Here is an 18,188-nt window from a genome sequence, read left to right as displayed (position 1 = left end):
CCTTTCTTCTCTTCTCTTCTCTTCTCTTCTCTTCTCTTCTCTTCTCTTCTCTTCTCTTCTCTTCTCTTCTCTTTTCTTCTCTTTTCTTCTCTTTTCTTCCTTTCGTGGTTCTTTTGGGGTACCTTATGGACAGGGGCAGTTACTTCCCTGTCAAATAAACTAGTTTGTTTTAAAATTTTATTTGAACTTCTGGTCCTGGCAGCTGTCCATATATTTCTGGTTTGTGAAAGACTAACCCTACTACAGTATTCTTTTGAGAACTAACTCAGATATTTTTCTTGGCTTATATAATATAATTAAGATATTTTTTTACAGCTCTGAAAAAAAAGATTGTTTGGTCTTCAGCCAGTTAACTTGCTCTGTTGATTAGGCTTACCTTGTGGTATTTTTGACTAGTTATGTAATTATAACTGAGATGCAATGTATTAGTAACCTTAGGGCAAAAAGTAGAGAAATAATTTATGAACACATGAAAGTATTTACATGAACAGAAGAACCTTTCACTTATGAGCATTTTTTCCAAAAGATATTTTAGTAATATCACAAGATTTGTCTTACTTATCATTTACAAAGGATTTTGTTAAGCATTTATGCCAGTCTCAATTTTACCAAAGATAAATTTCTCTTCTAAAAATAAGCTGAAATGTTAATAGATCATTTTTTGACTGATTATATACTGGTTAGCATTTTAACATTCAATCTTACTTCTCTTTTGTTGGCTAAATATCTGAAGTAAGCTGACATATTGCAACAATTAAGTTCCATTATGTATGCTTATATTTAAAATGAAAAAAAATTCAAACATCTGTATGTTTCCAAATATAGAGATGCTCAGTGTCATGTTGATAGCGTTTCATGTTGGCATATTTTGATATTTCAGTTCCCGAGTATTAATATATAGTTGAATGCCTCTGTTTTTATCTTGATACTTAACGTCTTGTAGCCAGATTATATTACCTATTTAATCTTATAAGGAAAGATCTTAAATGTATGTTAAATTTCTGAATTAAATTTTTAAAAATCGTGTCTTTACAAAACTTAAAATGTAAGGTTTTAATTATTACATATTATATAGCCTATATTTTAGCAAGTTCCCTATTTACCTTATTTCTGTTTTCCATCTAACCAAGGTAGGCTGCTAGATGATGCTATGGATAGAATGTTATACATAGAGTCAGAAAGACCTAAATTAAAATCTTACCTTAGACACTTAAGAGTTGTATGACTTGGGGGCAGCTAGGTGGCTCACTGGATTGAGAGCCCAACCCAGAGACTGGAAATCCTGGGTTCAAATCTGGCCTCAGACCTTGGGCAAGTCACTTAACCCCCATTGCCTAGCCATTACCACTCTTCTGCCTTAGAACCAATGCACAGTATTGGGTTTAAAAAAAAAAAAGAGTTGTGTAACTCTATGCAATTTACTTGACCTCTCCCAACCTCATTTTCCTCATCTGTAAAATGGGGGTAATAATAGAACCTACTTCACAAAGGTGTTTTGAAGATCACATGTTAATTTATGAAAATTGTTTTGAAAACCTTAAAGTGCTAAATAAATGCTATTATCATTGTCATTATTATTAAACTGTTTTTCTCCCACATCATTTTTTTTCTAATTTCCATCTCAGGTACTATAATCAGAATTTCATTATTGCTATTCCCCTCTTCCCTCTCTTTCCATTTCTGGCAGTATTTTACCTGAATACTTAGTTGTCTTCTGATTATAGCTACATCATTGCTCAGTCACCATCTCAGTGTTGCATGTTTTCTAGGTCCTTTCTATTAGTAATACTGACTTTTTGGCTTTAAGCAATCCTCTCCTTTAAAATACCCTTGTAATGATAAACATCCCCTGATAGTGGGATACACAGAATCACAGAATTGAAAGGTATCCCAGTGGCCATCCAGTCAACTCTTCCTGTGTAGAAATCCGTCTCCAGCATCTTGACAAGTATTCATTTAGTCTATGGTCAAAGTTCATTCACCAGCTAAAATGTATTTAACCAAGTCACTTTAGGACACCTTTAATTGTAAAGATGTGTTTTCTCATAATAGTAAGTTGAAAGTCTTCCTCTCTTCTTTCCACTCATGGTTCCTGGCTCTGCCCAAATCAAACAGAATAATCTGATCCCTTTCCATATTAGTTGTTTAAATACTTAAAGACTTCCACTCCCCTTCTGTCTTCCAACAGGGCAAGTCTTCTCTTTTTCAGCCTAATTGTCCCTAATTCATTCTCCAGTCCCCAGTTGCTTGCTGTCCTTTGAGTATATGCCAGTTTGTTATTGATTAGCCTTCATAGTAGTAGTAGTAGTAGTCGTCGTCGTCTACGTCTACTACTACCACTACTACTACCATAAGCATTTATGTAGTACTTTTTTTTATTAAGTATTTTGTTTCTTTTCCAATTACACATTAAAAATTCTTAGCATTTATTTATTCATTCATTCATTTATTCATTCATTCGTTCATTTATTTATTTGTTTGTTTATTTATTTATTTATTTTGCCCTTGTGCTTCGATGTATTTTTTTAACCCTTTCCTAGCATTTATTTTTAAATTTTTTGAGTTTAAAATTCTTTCTTTCCTGCCCTCCATCTCTTATCATCTCACTGAAGTTTGTACCATCGTATTGCTGAGAATAAATAAGTTCATCATCATACAACATTGCTGTTACTGTGTACATTGTTCTCCAGGTTCTCTCCACTCACTGCTCTTTGTATCAGGTCATAGAAGGCTTTCTATGTATTTCTGAAAGTATCTTGTTTGTCCTTTCTTATAGCACAAAAGTATTTCATCACAATAATATACAGCTATTTGTTCAGACATTCTCCAGTTGATGGGCATCCTTTCAATTTCCAATTCTTCACTTCCATAGAAAGAACTGCTACAAATATTTTTGTACGTATAGGTCCTCTTCCCTTTTTAAAAAAATTTTTTTCTTTGAGATACAGGTGACAGCTAGGTAGCACAGTAGATTGAGCACTAGGACTGGAGTTGGGAGGACCTGGGTTCAAATTTAGACTCAGACACTTCTAGCTGTGTGACCACAGGCAGGTCACTTAACCACAGTTGCCTATCCCTTATTGCTCTTCTCCCTAAGAACCAATACTTAGTATTGATTCAAAGAGAGAGAAGGGAATGGTTTAAAAAAAAACCACCACAATTTCTTTGGTATATAGACCTAGTAGTGCTATTGCTGGATCAAAGGGTATGTATAGTTTTATAGCTCTTTGGGTGCAGTTCCAAACTGCTCTCCAGAATGGTTGGATCAGTTCACAACTCCACCAAGTGTGTTAATTTCCCAATATTCCCATATCCTTTTTAACAGTTGTCATTTTCTATTTTTTATATTAGCTAGTCAGAAGAGGTAGTACCTAAGAGCTGAGTTTTAATTTGCATTTTGCTAACCAATAGTGATTTACAGTGTTTTTTAATATGACTATAAATAGCTTTAATATCTTCTGAAAACTTTCTATTCATATCTTTTGACCATTTATCAGTTGAGGAATGATGTATATTTTTATAAATTTGACTCATTTCTCTATATATTTGAGAAATGAGGCCTCTATCAGAGAAACCTGATTTTAAAAAGTTTTTCCCCCAGTTTCCTGCTTTCCTTTTGATCTTGGATGCATTAGTTTTGTTTGTGCCAAAACTTTTTAATGTTGTCAAAATTGCCTATACTGCTCTCTGTCCATAAATTCTTCCCTTATTTAAAGATTTGACAGCTAAACTATTCCATGTTCCCCTAATTTGCTTATGGCTTCCCAGTTTTTTTTTTAACCAGTATATTGAGTTATTTTCCTAAAAACTTGGATCTTTTGGATTTATCAAACACTAGATTACTTTGGTTATTTACTACCATGCATTTTATGCCTGATCTATTCCACTGATTTCTTACCAAGTATTAGATTGTTTTGATTTGGGTACTGGCAAGGCCACTTTCGTCTGTTTTTTTCATTGATTCTCTCAATATTCTTGACTTTTTCTTTCACGTGAATTTTTATTATTTTTTCTAGCTCTAAAATAAATTTCCCATAATTCAACTGATATGGCACTGAGTAAATAAATAAATTTAAATGGAATTGTCATTTTTGTTATATTGACTTGGCCTACTCATGAGCAATTAATATTTTTTCAGTTGGTTAGACCTGAATTTATTTTTATGAAAAGCATTTTGTAATTGTGCTCATACAGTTCCTGGGTTTCTCTTGACAGGCAAATTCCCAAGTATATTATATTGTTTACAGATTTTTTAATGGAATTTCTCTATCTCTTCCTAGCAGACTTTGTTGGTAATATTTAGAAATGTTGATTATTTGTGTAGGTTTATTTTATATCATGCTATTTAGCTAAAGTTGTTAATTATTTCAACTAATATTTTAGTTGATTTTTCTAGGATTCTCCAAGTATACTGTCATATCATTTGCAGAGAGTGATAGTTTTGTTTCCTCACTGTGTATTTTAATTCCTCCAATTTCTTTTTCTTATTGCTATATAATTTTAGTACATTTTTTGTACAATATTGAATAATAGTATTGATAATGGCCTTCCCTGCTTCACTTCCCATCTTATTGGGAAGACGTCTAGCTATTACAGATAATGTTTGCTGATTATTTTAGATAGACACTAATCAATTTAAGTAAAATTCCATTTGTTCCTGTGCTTTCTAATCTTTAATAGGAATGAATATTGTATTTTGTCAAAAGCTTTTTCATCATTTATTGAGATAATCATATGATTTTTGTCTTGGTTTTATTTTTGGAATGATTAGTTATGCTGATAGTTTTCCCAATATTGAACCAGTCCTGCATACCTGGTTTAAATCTCACCTGGTAGTAGTAGCAGATCCTTTTGATATATTGTTCAGTCTCCTTGCAAGTATTTTAAAATATAATATCAATATTCACTAGGGGAACTGGTTGATAGTTCTCTCTCCTCCCTCACCCCTCCTTTTTTTTTAAACTCTTACCTTCTGTCTTAGATTCAATACTGTGTATTGGTTCCAAGGCAGAAGAGCAGTAAGGGCTTGGCAATGGGAGTTAAGTGACTTGCCCAGGGTCACACAGTTAGGAAGCATCTGGGGTCAGATTTGAACCTAGGACCTCAATCCACTCAGTCACCCAGCTGCTCTCTTTTGCTCTTCTTGGTGAGATATCAGCACTATATTTGCATTGGAAAAGGAATTAGGTAGGACTCCTTCTTTGCCTGGTTTTCTAAATAATTTATATAATATAATATATAATTTATATAATATTTCTAAATAATTTATATAATAATAAAATAACTTTTGTAGAATTCACTTATGATTCTGATCTTTTCTTAGGGGAGGTCAGCATTAACTTGTTCAGTTTCTTTTTTCTAAAATGGATACTTTTTTATTTCCTCTTCTGTTAAAATGGACAATTTATATTTTTGGGAATATTCATCCATTTCAATTGGAATGCAGACTTATTGGCATATAACCAGGCCAAATGGCTATTAAAATTGCTTTAATTTAATCTTCAGTGTTGATTTCATTGTTTTCATTTTTGATACTGGGTTTTGTTTTTTTTTTTTTAAATCAAATTAACCAGTGTTTTACTTTTTTGGATTTAAAATAAAACCAATTTCTAGTTTTATTTATTAGTTCAATTGTTTTCTTACTTTCAAATTTATTAATCTCTCTTTGGATTTTTAGGACATTTAATTGGGGGGGTTTAATTTTTTTATGCCCCCCCATTGTTCTTTTTATAACTCTTTTAGTTGCATGCCCAGTTCATTAATCTTTCTTACTCTTGGTTTGTTTTTTTTAATGCAAACATTTGGAAACATAAATTTCCTCCTAAGTACTACTTTGGCTGAATCTCAAAAATTTTTGTATGTGGTCTCCTTAATGTCTTTCTCTTGAATGAAATTATTGTTTTTAATATTTATTTTTATGATTAGATCATTTAGTTTTTAATTAGGTTTTTATCTATGTTTACATAGCCTTTTATTAAATATATTTAATTGCATTATGATCCACAAAGGATGCATTAATATTTGTTGTTTTGTATCTGGTTGTGAGATTTTAAAGTTTAATTTACCATTTTGCAATATTATAATTATATATTTTATACATATATTGTTTTTATACATTGTCATTTTTTGTGTAGGTGCCATGTAACACTAAGTTAAATGTCTATTCCTTTTTATTCCCTTTCAGTTTTCTCCATAGTCCTATATCTAATTTTTCTAAGTTTTAATTCATCTCCTTAACTTCTTCCTTATTTATTTTTTGGTTAATTTATTTAGTTCTGAGAAGTAAAGTCAAGGTCCCTCACTAGTTTAATTTTTGTCTATTTTGTCTTTTAACTCATTTAATTTTTCCTTTTGGGTGCTATACCATTTGGTACATATGTTTTTAGTAATGCTATTACTTCATTGTTTATGGTATCTTTTTTGCAAAATGTAGTTTTCCTGCTTATCTCTTAACTATTTTTGCTTTTACTTTCTCTGAGATCATGATTGCTACTTCTGCTTTTTTTCAACTGAGGCATAAGAGATTCTCCTCCAGCCACTTATCTTAACTCTTTGTCTTCCTCCTTTTAAGTGTTTCTTATAAATACCATATTAGTTGAATTCTGGTTTTTAATCTCTATTATCTGCTTTTATTTTATGAGTGAGTTCTTCATGTTTGCTGTTATGATTTGTGTGAGGAGGCGAAGGGATGAATGTAGGAGGATTGAAGGGATGAATGTAGGAGGATTGGAGGAAGGTAGGGTCCCCAGCCCTGGCAGGGGGAAATTGACCAGAGCCCTTCTGGGCTCAAATAAAAGATTGGAGAGCAACTTTAAGGTTTATAATGTTTTATTTAAATTAGAACGGGTAAGGTCTAGGAAAACTAGGAGGTAGATAGAAAAGGAAAAAGGCACCAAGAGAGATCAGGATCTGAGAGCCTACAGGCTCAAGAGAGCAGAGCTCAGAGAGCAGAGCCTCCAGGGTGGTCAGAGCCAGAAAAGGTGCCAAACTCTCTCTTTTATACTTTCTCCAAAGCCTCCCACAAAGGAAGTGGAAGTTGTCGGGGAAGTTGTAGCAGGGATTCCTGGGAGACGTAGTCTTCCAGGGCTTAGAGAAATTATAAACTTCACAGATTACTGTGTGTTTCTTTCCATCTTTATTTATTCCCCTGTTTATCCTTTTATCTCTCCTTTCTCCCCTGTCCCTCCTCAAAAGAATTTTGATTCTGACTACTATTTCCCCCATCCTGCCCTCCCTTCTTTTATTCCTGCACTCATTCTACTTCCCTGTACATTGGAGATTTACCTTTTTATACTTCTCTTGAGTCTTATATTTGAAAGCCAGATTTTCTGTTCCGCTCTGGTCTTGTCATTAGGAATGTTTGAAAGTCTTCTATTTGATCAAATATCAATTTTTTTCTCTGAAGGATTATGCTCAGTTTTGCTTGGTGTAGGTTATTATTGATTGTAATCTTAGCACTTTTGTCCTCCAGAATATTTTATTCCAAGCCCTCTGGTCCTTTAATATAAGAGCTTCTAAATCTAGTGTTATAACTGTGATGCCATAACATTTGAAATATTTCTTCCTAGTTGCTTACAGTATTTCTCTTTATCTTTGGAACTTGAGAATTTGGATATAATATTTCTGGGAATTTTCATATTGGGGTCTCTTTCAGAAAGTGTTTTGTGGATTCTTTCTATTTTTCCCTATTTAGTTCTAGGATATCAGAGTATTTTTCTATGATAATTTCTTGAAAAATTATTGTCTGGGCTCTTTTTTTACCATGGCTTTCAGGTAGTCCAATAATTCTTAAGTGATCTTTGTTTTCAAGGTCAATTGTTTTTCTGTTGAGATATTTCACATTTTCTTCTAGTGTTCGTTGTTTTGCTTTTGCTTTATTATTTCTTGATATATAATTAATTCATTGGTTTCCACTTCTAACTTTTTTATTTATTTGTTTCTATTGTCATGCAACGCATAGTTCCATATTGATTGTTGTTTTAAGACCACAATTATATATAACCAAAACCATAAATACTGATGTGAAATATGGCTCCAACAGTTCTTTCTCTGAAGGTGAATAGCATTCCCCATCATATGTCTTTCAGGATTATCCCAGAGCAGTGTATTATTTAGAGTAGCAAAGTTTTTGTATATAGTCATCATCTAATATTGCTGTTATTGTGCACAATGTTCTTCCTAGTTCTGCTTATTTTGCTGTGCTTTAGGTCCCATGGATCTTTCCAGCTTTTCCTGAAATCATTTAGAATTTGAAAGATGAATTACTTGTGAACCATATCATTTCTTATAGCACAATAGTATTCCATTATCAACCTGTACCACAATTTGTTCAGCTATTCCCCAACTGATGGACATCCCCTCCATTTCCAATTTTTTGCCACTACAAAAAGAGCAGCTATAAATATTTTTTTGTACAGCTAGTTTCTTTCCCCTTTTTTATTATCTATTTGGGAAACAGACCCAGTAGTGGCATTACCAGATCAAAGGGTATGCATAGTTTTATAGCCCTTAAGGTATAATTCCAAATTGCCCTCCAGAATGGTTGGATCAGTTCACAACTCCACCAGCAATGCATTAATGTCCCAATTTTGCCACATCCCCTCCAACATTTACCACTTTCCTTTACTCCTATATTGGCCAATCTGCTAGGTGTGAAGTGGTACTTCAGTGTTGTTTTAATTTTCATTTCTCTAATCAAGAATGATTTAGAACAGTGATGGGTAAACTTTTTAAAGAGAGGGGGCTAAAGGAAATGCTCGTCTGTCAGTCTGTCTGTCAGATTAGGAATAATGGCTCGAGGTCAGATAGAACATTTAAGGGGGGCACATCTGGTCTGCAGGCTGTAGTTTGCCCATCACTGATTTAGAACATTTTTTTTTCATGATTATTGGTGGCTTTTGATTGGCTATCTGATGGCTATTGATCTCTTTCATCTGAAAATTGCTTGTTCATATCCATTGGTCCTTTGTCAGCTGGGGAATAGCTTGTATTCTTATAAATTGGCTTGGTTTTTTTTTATGCATTTGCGAACTTAGACCTTTATCAGAGACATTTGTTATAAAATTTTCCCCCAGTTTATCGTTTCCCTTCTAATCTTGTTTAGATTAGTTTTGTTTTTACAAAAGCTTTTTGATTTAATATTATCAAAATTATTCATTTTATATCTTATAATACCAATTCTAGCTTTTAAGGAATTTTTTTCTTCAGTGAGTTGTCTCCTTTTCTATTTAGCCAACTCTACTTTTTAACAAAGGTGTTCCCCAGTGAAGTTCTGGACATTTTTTTCCCATTTGGCCAGTTCCACTTTTTAAGTTCTTCTATTCAATGGATTTTCATGCTACTTTTACCATTTGGCCTGTTTTTAAGTTGTTATTTTCTCCAGTGTTTTATTCAGTCCTTTATCATGCCATTGACTCTTTTTTCCACAATTTTCTTGGCTTACATTAATTTCTTTTTCAAGTTTTTCCTCTGCCTCTCTTAATTGATTTTTTAAATCATTTTAAAATCTTCCAGGAATCATTTTTAGTCCTGAAGCCAATTCACATTTTCTTTAAAGCTTTTGCCCATTTCCTTTGTCTGAAATTCCCTCCATTTTCATTGCCATAATTTAGAATTCTTAGCTTTCTTCAAGCTCAGCTCATGTCACTTCCAAAAGGATTTCTCTTCTGATGCCCTCAGTTGCTGGGGCCTTTCTCCCCAAATTATCTTCTATGTATATATGTATGTGTGTATATGTGTACCCCTGGTGTCTAGTCCTGTCTTACATATTTACTAGAGCTTAATTGAACTGAATTCTGTGGACAATAATAGATCAGCCTTGTATTCATATATATTCAAATATACATTTTGTTGATTATTGTTGATGTTGAGAAATACTATCAAAGGGAAAGTTTTCTATTTTCCATTTGACATTTTAAATGGATGAAGTCACATATTTTTAACTTGTCTCTCATTTCCAAGGTTGCTTTCTTTTTTTTCATTTCATTGACCTGCCTACCTTTTTCCTGTGATATTAATGTAAATCCCCCCTCCCTTTGTCGTGTTGACTTGAGACATTTCCTCAAAGTTCCCAGTACATATTTCTCTCTAGTATTAAATAACATGATATATCCAAAATAAGCATATTAAATCAGAGCTGGAAGGGATCTTTGAGATCATCTAACTATGTTCTTATGATTCTCTATAGCTGGTAAATGAAGCAGTATATTCCAATTTTACTTAATATGCTAGATAAAAAAACAGGCTGGCCAATTTGGATTCAGAAAGATAGTACTTGTACTCTTTACTCCTTTTAAAAATTAAATTCTAGGTTCATTGGTGGCATTTGATACCCTTTTAAATGGTGAACATTTGGCTTGAGTAAATGGAATTCAGGAAAGCTTTTGTATGTTAATGTCATCACTGTAGATACTTTACAGTATTATTTTCCTTTTCCCTTCCATATAAGATTACAGAAGAGTTCTAAAAATTTAAATAGTTGCCAAACAGTATATTAGCAACCGATGTGTATTCTAAATGACTTTGATAAGCGGTTTCAAGCTATTTTTATACAGAGAATATAATCATTAATATCACATAAACATTGATAAATTAAAAAATAATTTTCCCTGGAATGAGAGTCCCCATTTTTAAAAATATTTCTGCTTTTGGTGTATTAGTTGCTTTAGGAGATGAGGTTCATTATTCCTCCCTCCAAAAAAAAAGCCATTTTTTTGTTGAGAAATTGTGTTTTTCCTGACATTCCTTAAATGAAAAACAGGAAGCTAATACTGGAAAAGAATTTAGAATCCTGGATTGTTTTCCAGTTTGCTTTTATTTATACCTATTTATTTAAGTGATATGAATTTTGCATTGGCAATAATTATCTTGTAATATTTTCATACATGATGTGACAAATATTTAGTTTAAAACTTAAATTTAGGAGAGTTGTGATATTTAGTACATTTCATATTTGTTCAGGTGCCTAATGGTCTTTTCAGGACTAAATAATCATGATATATGTCATGACCAATTAAATGGAGCAGATTGTTGTTTTGGGCTTAAGCTTACAGACTTAATGTTCAAACACATCTTTAAAATATTTTGGTAACTTGCAAAAAATAAGCCAACTTTTCCTTTAATCTTGGGGGTTCAGATTTGACTGTTCCTTCACGGAATCTCAAGAGATACAATGGTAAGCTGTTTCTTTCAATGATAGAAAAATTTCATATATATATATATATATACATATATATATATTCTGATCTTATTCTATTTAACACTAGAGTGAAAAAGAGCCTAGAATTATTTTTCATGCTGTTTTTTGCATGTCATTAATAAGTCATGTAATCTTTGATTTGAAAACAATAGTTTTGAGTGGGGCAATAGATTATTATTTAATTAGGCAATATTTAAAAGACAAAATGGCATAGTACACAGACAGGAGTTCTTAACTTGGAATCAGTGAACTTGATTTTTTATTGATTTATTTTATTGTTTTTCTTTATATATATTTTTTCTGGGTTATACATGTATTACCATGCAAAATATTTTCATATTATTCATTTTTGTAAGTGAATAATCTTACAAAACCCAAACCCCAAAACATATACCCAAATAAATTATATGTTTTCATCTGCATTCTTACTCCAACAGTTCTTTCTCTGGAGGTGGATAGGATTCTTTTTCAAAAGTCCCCCAGAATTTTCCTGGGTCACTATTTATCTCTTAGTAACAAAGTCTTTCACATTTGATTGCTCCATAATATTGCAGTTATCATGTGTAATATTCTCCTGATTCTGCTTATTTCACTCTGTATCATGAACTAGATTTTAAAAAAAATTTTGATAATTTCCAATATGATTGATTTTCTTTGTAATTCTATGAATTTAAAAGCATTATTCTTAGAGATGGCCCATAGGCTACACCAGACTATGACTTAAGAACTTTTGAAATAGTAGATTGCTCTTAGAGCTGAAAAATCTGCATTTCTTCTCTGTGACCTGACCAGTTCTCTAGATTAGGGTTTTTTTAATAATAATCTTTTTTGTGTGAAAGATCCCTTTGGCAGTCTGGCAAAAATTTAGAACTCCTCAGAATATATAAAGTTTTAAGTAATTATAAGAAATGCTAAATTTTAGCTAGAGGTTAATGAAAATAAAGGTGTACCTTTTTTCCCCACCTCTATCCAAGTTTCCATCCTCTGAAATGGATCATAGTTTAAGAACTGCTTTCCTCTCTCCCAGAGAGCCATCCTTTACCACAAAAAAAGAAAATTAAACAAGGAAAAGAAACCTGTTTCATCAAAATTAAAAACACAATGGAAAAATCTGTTACCTGTAGTGTTGCATAACCAAAACCTTTCACACTCCGCAAAGAGAGGGATACCTTCTTATAATCCTTCTTTGGGGCCAAGCTTCATCATTATGATTTAGAGCATTTACTATTGTTTCGTTGTTGTCGTAATGATTGTTTGTTATATTATTTTCTTAGTTCTGTACTTAGCATCAGTCTATATATTTCTTCTCAAACTTTTCTATATTCATCATATTATTTTTAAAGCACAGTAATATTACATTATATTTATGTACAACAATTTTAGCCATCCCCTTAGTTGATGAGCATCTACTTTATTTCTAATTATTTGCTATTACCAAAAGTACTAATATAAATATTTTGGTCTGCATGAGATCTTTATTTTTATTATTGACTTCTTTTGGAGAATGTTCCTAGTAGTGGAATCTTTGGGTTCAAATGTATCAACTTTTTAGTCCTTTTCTTCCCATAATTCCAAATTGCTCTCCCCAATTGCTGTGCCATTCGCAGCTCTACCAATAGCTGCTAATATGCCCATCTTTCCACATCTTCTGTAACATTGATTATTTACATTCGTGTGTGTGTGTGTGTGTGTGTGTGTGTGTGTGTGTAGCTACTTTGATGAGAGTGAAATGAAACCTCAGGGTTCTTATTTACTTTTTTTTATTGGTGATTTGGAACTGTCATATAGTCACTAGTAAGTTGACACTTCTTTTGAAAACTGTCTGTCATATTATCATGCTTTTCAAAATATTTATTTTTAAAGGGGAATAATTAAGTATTAAATGTGAAGCAATTCAGAAAAGTAATAGGGAACTTCATTAAGGTGACAACAAAAAAGAATTTTTATTCTGTAAGTAATAAAATTTATTTTTTTCAGACAGCAAATGGCTACATCTTATTTTTTCATATTACATCAGCAAGAGGAGACAAATATCTTTATGAACCTGTATTTCCCAAGTAAGTTTTTGTTTTTCATATTTTATTTTTGATTTGTATATTATACTCTTGAAAAGGCATTACAGTTTTTAAATTTAAAAGCAGATTCAAATAAGGGTAGGCTCTTTTGAATATATATCAGATCCTTTGCCTAGGGACCATCCATATTATTTTATTGGTTTTGTTTTTTGTTTGTATGTGTGTATATGTGTATAAAATATAGATAAAAATGTTAGCTATTATCCGAGTCTTGAAAATACTTTAAATAGTACAGAAATTGATATTTTTATGATATATTTTGTGCTTTTTTTTCTAGTAAAGTTTAGACAGAAGTCTGTTAGAATGTAAATGACTATCAAATTAAGAGAGAATAGAATACTCAGGAAATTGGTGTTCTAAATATACATTTTTATTTAATTTATAAAGGTACCATAACATCTGATATTTTAGTGAGTTTTATAATTATTACCTTTTTTGAAAATAACTGGAGCGACCAGTTGCTAAACTATAACCTACTTTTGACCCTTAAACAATTGAATTTAATTGGTTCTTTAGTCATGTTTATCAGAAACCTGTATTTAACTTTTGTATGATTACTACTATTCTGGTTTATAGGTGGGAGACTGGCAAACATTTGCTGCTTTTCTGGGGTAAGGGCATGGAGTAAGAGGGGGAAGGCAGTTTGACTTAGTGCATAGAGCCGTCGTCTAAAAAATCCAGAAAGACTTTGATTCAACAACTATGTCCATACATATTGACTGTGTGATGGTAGACAAGTCATGTGAACTCTCAATTCTCTACCTTCCATCCCACAGCAAATTCTTTAAGTCTATAAATTGTATTACAGTTGCAAATCTACTTTGATAGAGGGATTTTCCCCCTAGGAAGCTTCTTATACTTAAGGAATTGCTGGTCTGCCTTCTCCTTCCTGCACCCTACCTCAAAACTCTGATATGTATGTTACATTTTTTCAAACACCATGTACACAGTGGAAATTGTGATGTGTGAAAAATACAATTAAACTGTGTATCATAGCTTTTCCTATCATTATTATTATGTAATAGTTGAGTAACATTTCTAATGCTTTATTTCAGCCACTAAATTTTTGCTTTTAGAAACTAATGGGAGAAATTAAATAACCATAGAAGGGAGTTATGTTAAGAAAAATTAGAAAATTTCATTAGTAAGCTGTGCTTAGTTGGATGTGATAGTCATTACTTTAGAGCATGCAATTTAATATTAACAAATTATGGCAATAGGGCCAAATCCTGTTTTTGTGGAGTCCAGAAGTTAAAAATACTTTTTACATTTAATAGTATAATTAAATTTTATTTTAAAATGTACAGATGACACTTTTGTATAAAATAATATTTTAAAACTTTTAAAACTATTCTTAGTGTGAGGGCTATACAAAAGCAGTAAAATGAAAAATGTAAGTAGACAATGTCAGAATATTGAAAGTTCCTTCTATTTTATTTTCCATTTCATTTTTTTCATGATCATATACAACAGTGAATCCCTACTCACCACTATTTGCTTGATAATCTTTGCCCTATACCATGTACCACTATAGCCTGCAGACCATATTTCAGCCACCTCTCTGTTTTTTTCTGCCTTTGTATTTTAAAATGTAAAAAACATTCTTAGCTCCTGGGTTATACAGATATTGAAACTCCAGACTGCCCTGGTGCCCCATTTTTTGGCTGTCTGTAGAATATGTAGTACTTTGTTTTTTGTAAATGGAAAAACTAAAGTTATGAGAAGTGATGGGTTGTGAATCACTGTTGACACTGGACATTCTTGAAGTATTAAAGTCACAGGAGAATAGATCTGGATACAATTTAGAGGAGAGTTTCCTGACTCAATATGACAAATATTTATTGAACAGCTATCTCAAAGAAAGGCATGACAATAGACATTAGGAATACAAAGACAAAAAATGAAAAGTTTCCTGTTTTCAAAGACCTTTCGATTTGGGATAGATTATGTTTACAGATAAGTGGCACAAGATAATTTTAGGAGGCAAAATACTAACTGGGGGAAACAAGACAGGACCAAAAATCCCATTGGAAATAGTATATGAGTGACACCTTATAGGAAGTTTAGTTTCTGAGAGAGAAAGGAGAGGAGGAAGATGCTTCCCAGGTATGGTAAATAGCCTGCACAAAGACAGAGAGATAGGGGCCAGAATATCAATTTAAGGGATCAGCTTCCTTAAAGTGTATAGTAGGTAGATCTTTACAATTAGGGTTTTCCCAGAATAAAATCAAATAGATTTAAAAGTAGCGAGATGACTAGTTTTGAGGTTACTAACAGTAGACTCTTATTACTGAAGGTTTTGAAGTAAAGACTTAGATGATCACTTTTCAGGGATGTTATAGAGAAGTTTTGTGTTTTATATATACGGGTTGGAATAGAATTATTGATGTCCTTTATAATTATAATAAATAAAATGTGCCTTTTTGTTCATAGGATCATTGATTTAGAGCTGGAAGGGAACTTAGAGGGCATCGAGTCCAACCCCCTCACTTCACTTATTTTACCAAATGAAGAAATTGAAACTGAGAGAGGGTAAATGACTTGACCAAGATCACACAGCTATTAAGTATCTGAGACAGGATCAGAACTTAAGTCCTCTTGACTTTAGGTCTAATGTGTTACTTATATCTTATGGATTTGGACCCAATTTATCCATTGTGCTACCTATTATCTGAATGAACATTATGCTCTTAGTGAATGTATGTTAATAAATCATAGATTATCAAGACTAACACCCTCATTTTGTAGATGAGAAAAATGAAAAGGGTTATGAATTACCAGTAATCTGTTATACATTGTTTGGGAATTCCTCCACTTTGCCAAATCCCATCTAATTCTAAATGAGGCTGAGTGAAATGTGTATTTGCTCTGCTGGCAACAAAAGGAAGCAAAGTCATTTCAGCTGAGGTTTTTTCATTTCAAGACTTAAGAAAACAAATGATTTAGTTTGTGGACCTCTCAATTCTGCATCTCCTGTCTACTGCTTTTGATCTTGTAAAGAAAAGTATAAGAGAAATGAGAAGTGGCGTATAATTTTTAAAAATGGAGGAAGCACCATCAGTTAGGGAATTGGCTGCACAAATTATAGTAGATGAATATAATAAAACATTATTGTGCTATAAGAAATGTTGGACATGAATGTGGGAAACATGGAAAAGTGAACTGATACACAGTGAGGCAGGCAGAGCCAAGAAAACAGCGTATTGTCAGTGGAAAGAATAGAGCAAAAACCCTACAGAAACTAAATGCCACAAAAATAGTGGCTCAGTTTTGGCCCTGAAGAAGAAATATAAGAAGATGCCTCCCTACCTCCACCACCCACCCTTTTGCAGAGACTGGGGAGATGGTAGTCCATAGGAGTAGAACATTACATATGTTGTCAATTATTTTTAATATATTGATCATTTTTGCTTTTAAAAAATTATATGTTAATAAGAGCTTTCTGCGAAAGGGAGAATAATAGAGGAGGAAATTTAATTTATATAAAAACAAAAAATGTTGATACAAATTTGCATTTTTTTAAATGGAGAGGAAGAATTAAACTTTTTTCAAACAAGGAGCAAACAATAAAGCAGTTTTCTCTTGTGCCTCTTTTCTAAACCATGAGTACATCTAATTGTTTTATTCTGTTAGCTTATCAAATGTTCTGTATTATATGGTGGCACACTTCACCTTAGAAGTACATATCTTTTCCCTGTTATATCGCATCTGAGATAACAGGTCAGATGTCCATGTTCATTAACAATTTCCAACAAGGTGTCATTTCAGATCTGCTTTTAGTTCAACCTTGGTACCTTACATTCTTTCCTTCCTTTCATTTTTTCTCTATCCCTTACAACTCTTCTGTAAGTTTTATATTTCTTATATGACCTTTATCAAACCTTTTTATATACCACTGTATATTAAACACATATGATGAAAAGGTGGCAAATCTATAGGATTTAGAACTAAAGGCTCTTCTTGGCTTTTTCTATCAGAGTTTTTAACAGTAACACTCCTTGAACATTTAGTTTTCAGCATTATTGATAGAAGCTGTGCTACATATAATCCAGAAATAATTTCTTTTTTGTCTTAGAATGTATTTTCTCATTTATACTTGAATGTATTTATCTTACCTTAGAATTTTCATTAAATATTTAGTCCCTTGACAACAAAACATTTGAACAAAAGCTTTGCATAATAATTTCCATATTCATATAGTGTGTTAAAGTTTGCAGATCTCATGACAGCAGCCTTAATATACATATTATCCCTGATTCATAGATGATGACGTGGAGGCACAGAGAGGCCTAGGGCTTGTTGCACAAGCTGTAAGTATCAGAGTCTAGACTGATCTCACTATAAGATTAATATTTTTTATACTATACTGTGTTTCACATACTAATCTAAACAACCAAGTTTCAGCCTAATAGCCTATAATAATATTAGTTTATTGATCAAATTATAATAAAATATTATGCAGTTAATAATAAAATATTGTTTTCTTATTCTGAGTACCTGTTATATATACTTTATACCAAAAAAAATACAAATCACTTAATTTAAGTATTATTTATAAATATGTCATAAGTAGCCTGTTTTATAGGGTTCTTCTCACCTAGTGAATTCAGTATGAAAGAAAAATAGATATTAAAATAAAAGGAAGAGCTAGGCTCTTCCTAGCTTTAAAATTTATGTTTGGCCACCTGAATAGCATTTACCATTTAACTTTAACTATTCCATGTTAACCACTAGCAGAAAAAAAGGGATAATTTTAATAATATCATGTAATGAAAGGAAGAAAAGTCAACAAGAATTTATTTAGCACCTACTCTGTGTCAGATTCTGGACTAAGGAAGATCTGAGAATCAAGGAGTTTATAGTCTAGAAATGGGGGGGGGGGAGGACATGCAAAAGAAATACAAGCAAAATTATCT

At 32.1% G+C, this 18,188-nt stretch overlaps 1 protein-coding gene across 2 annotated transcripts in view; it reads left to right on the top strand.

The window, feature by feature from the left end:
* The window catches only part of RIC1 (RIC1 homolog, RAB6A GEF complex partner 1), a 177,356-nt gene that overhangs the window by 38,962 nt on the left and 120,206 nt on the right, over positions 1–18,188 (top strand). For both annotated transcript variants that reach the window (XM_044656642.1, XM_044656637.1), the window contains exon 3: positions 13,175–13,254. In XM_044656642.1, coding sequence (XP_044512577.1) covers positions 13,175–13,254 — 80 coding nt within the window. The remainder of the gene's footprint in view (positions 1–13,174; positions 13,255–18,188) is intronic.

This window comes from Gracilinanus agilis, chromosome 1 (genome assembly GCF_016433145.1).
Source record: "Gracilinanus agilis isolate LMUSP501 chromosome 1, AgileGrace, whole genome shotgun sequence".
NCBI classification, from domain to species: Eukaryota; Metazoa; Chordata; class Mammalia; order Didelphimorphia; family Didelphidae; genus Gracilinanus; species Gracilinanus agilis.
The sequence above is the reverse complement of the archived record's forward strand: the minus strand, read 5'-3'. Positions and strand labels throughout refer to the sequence as shown.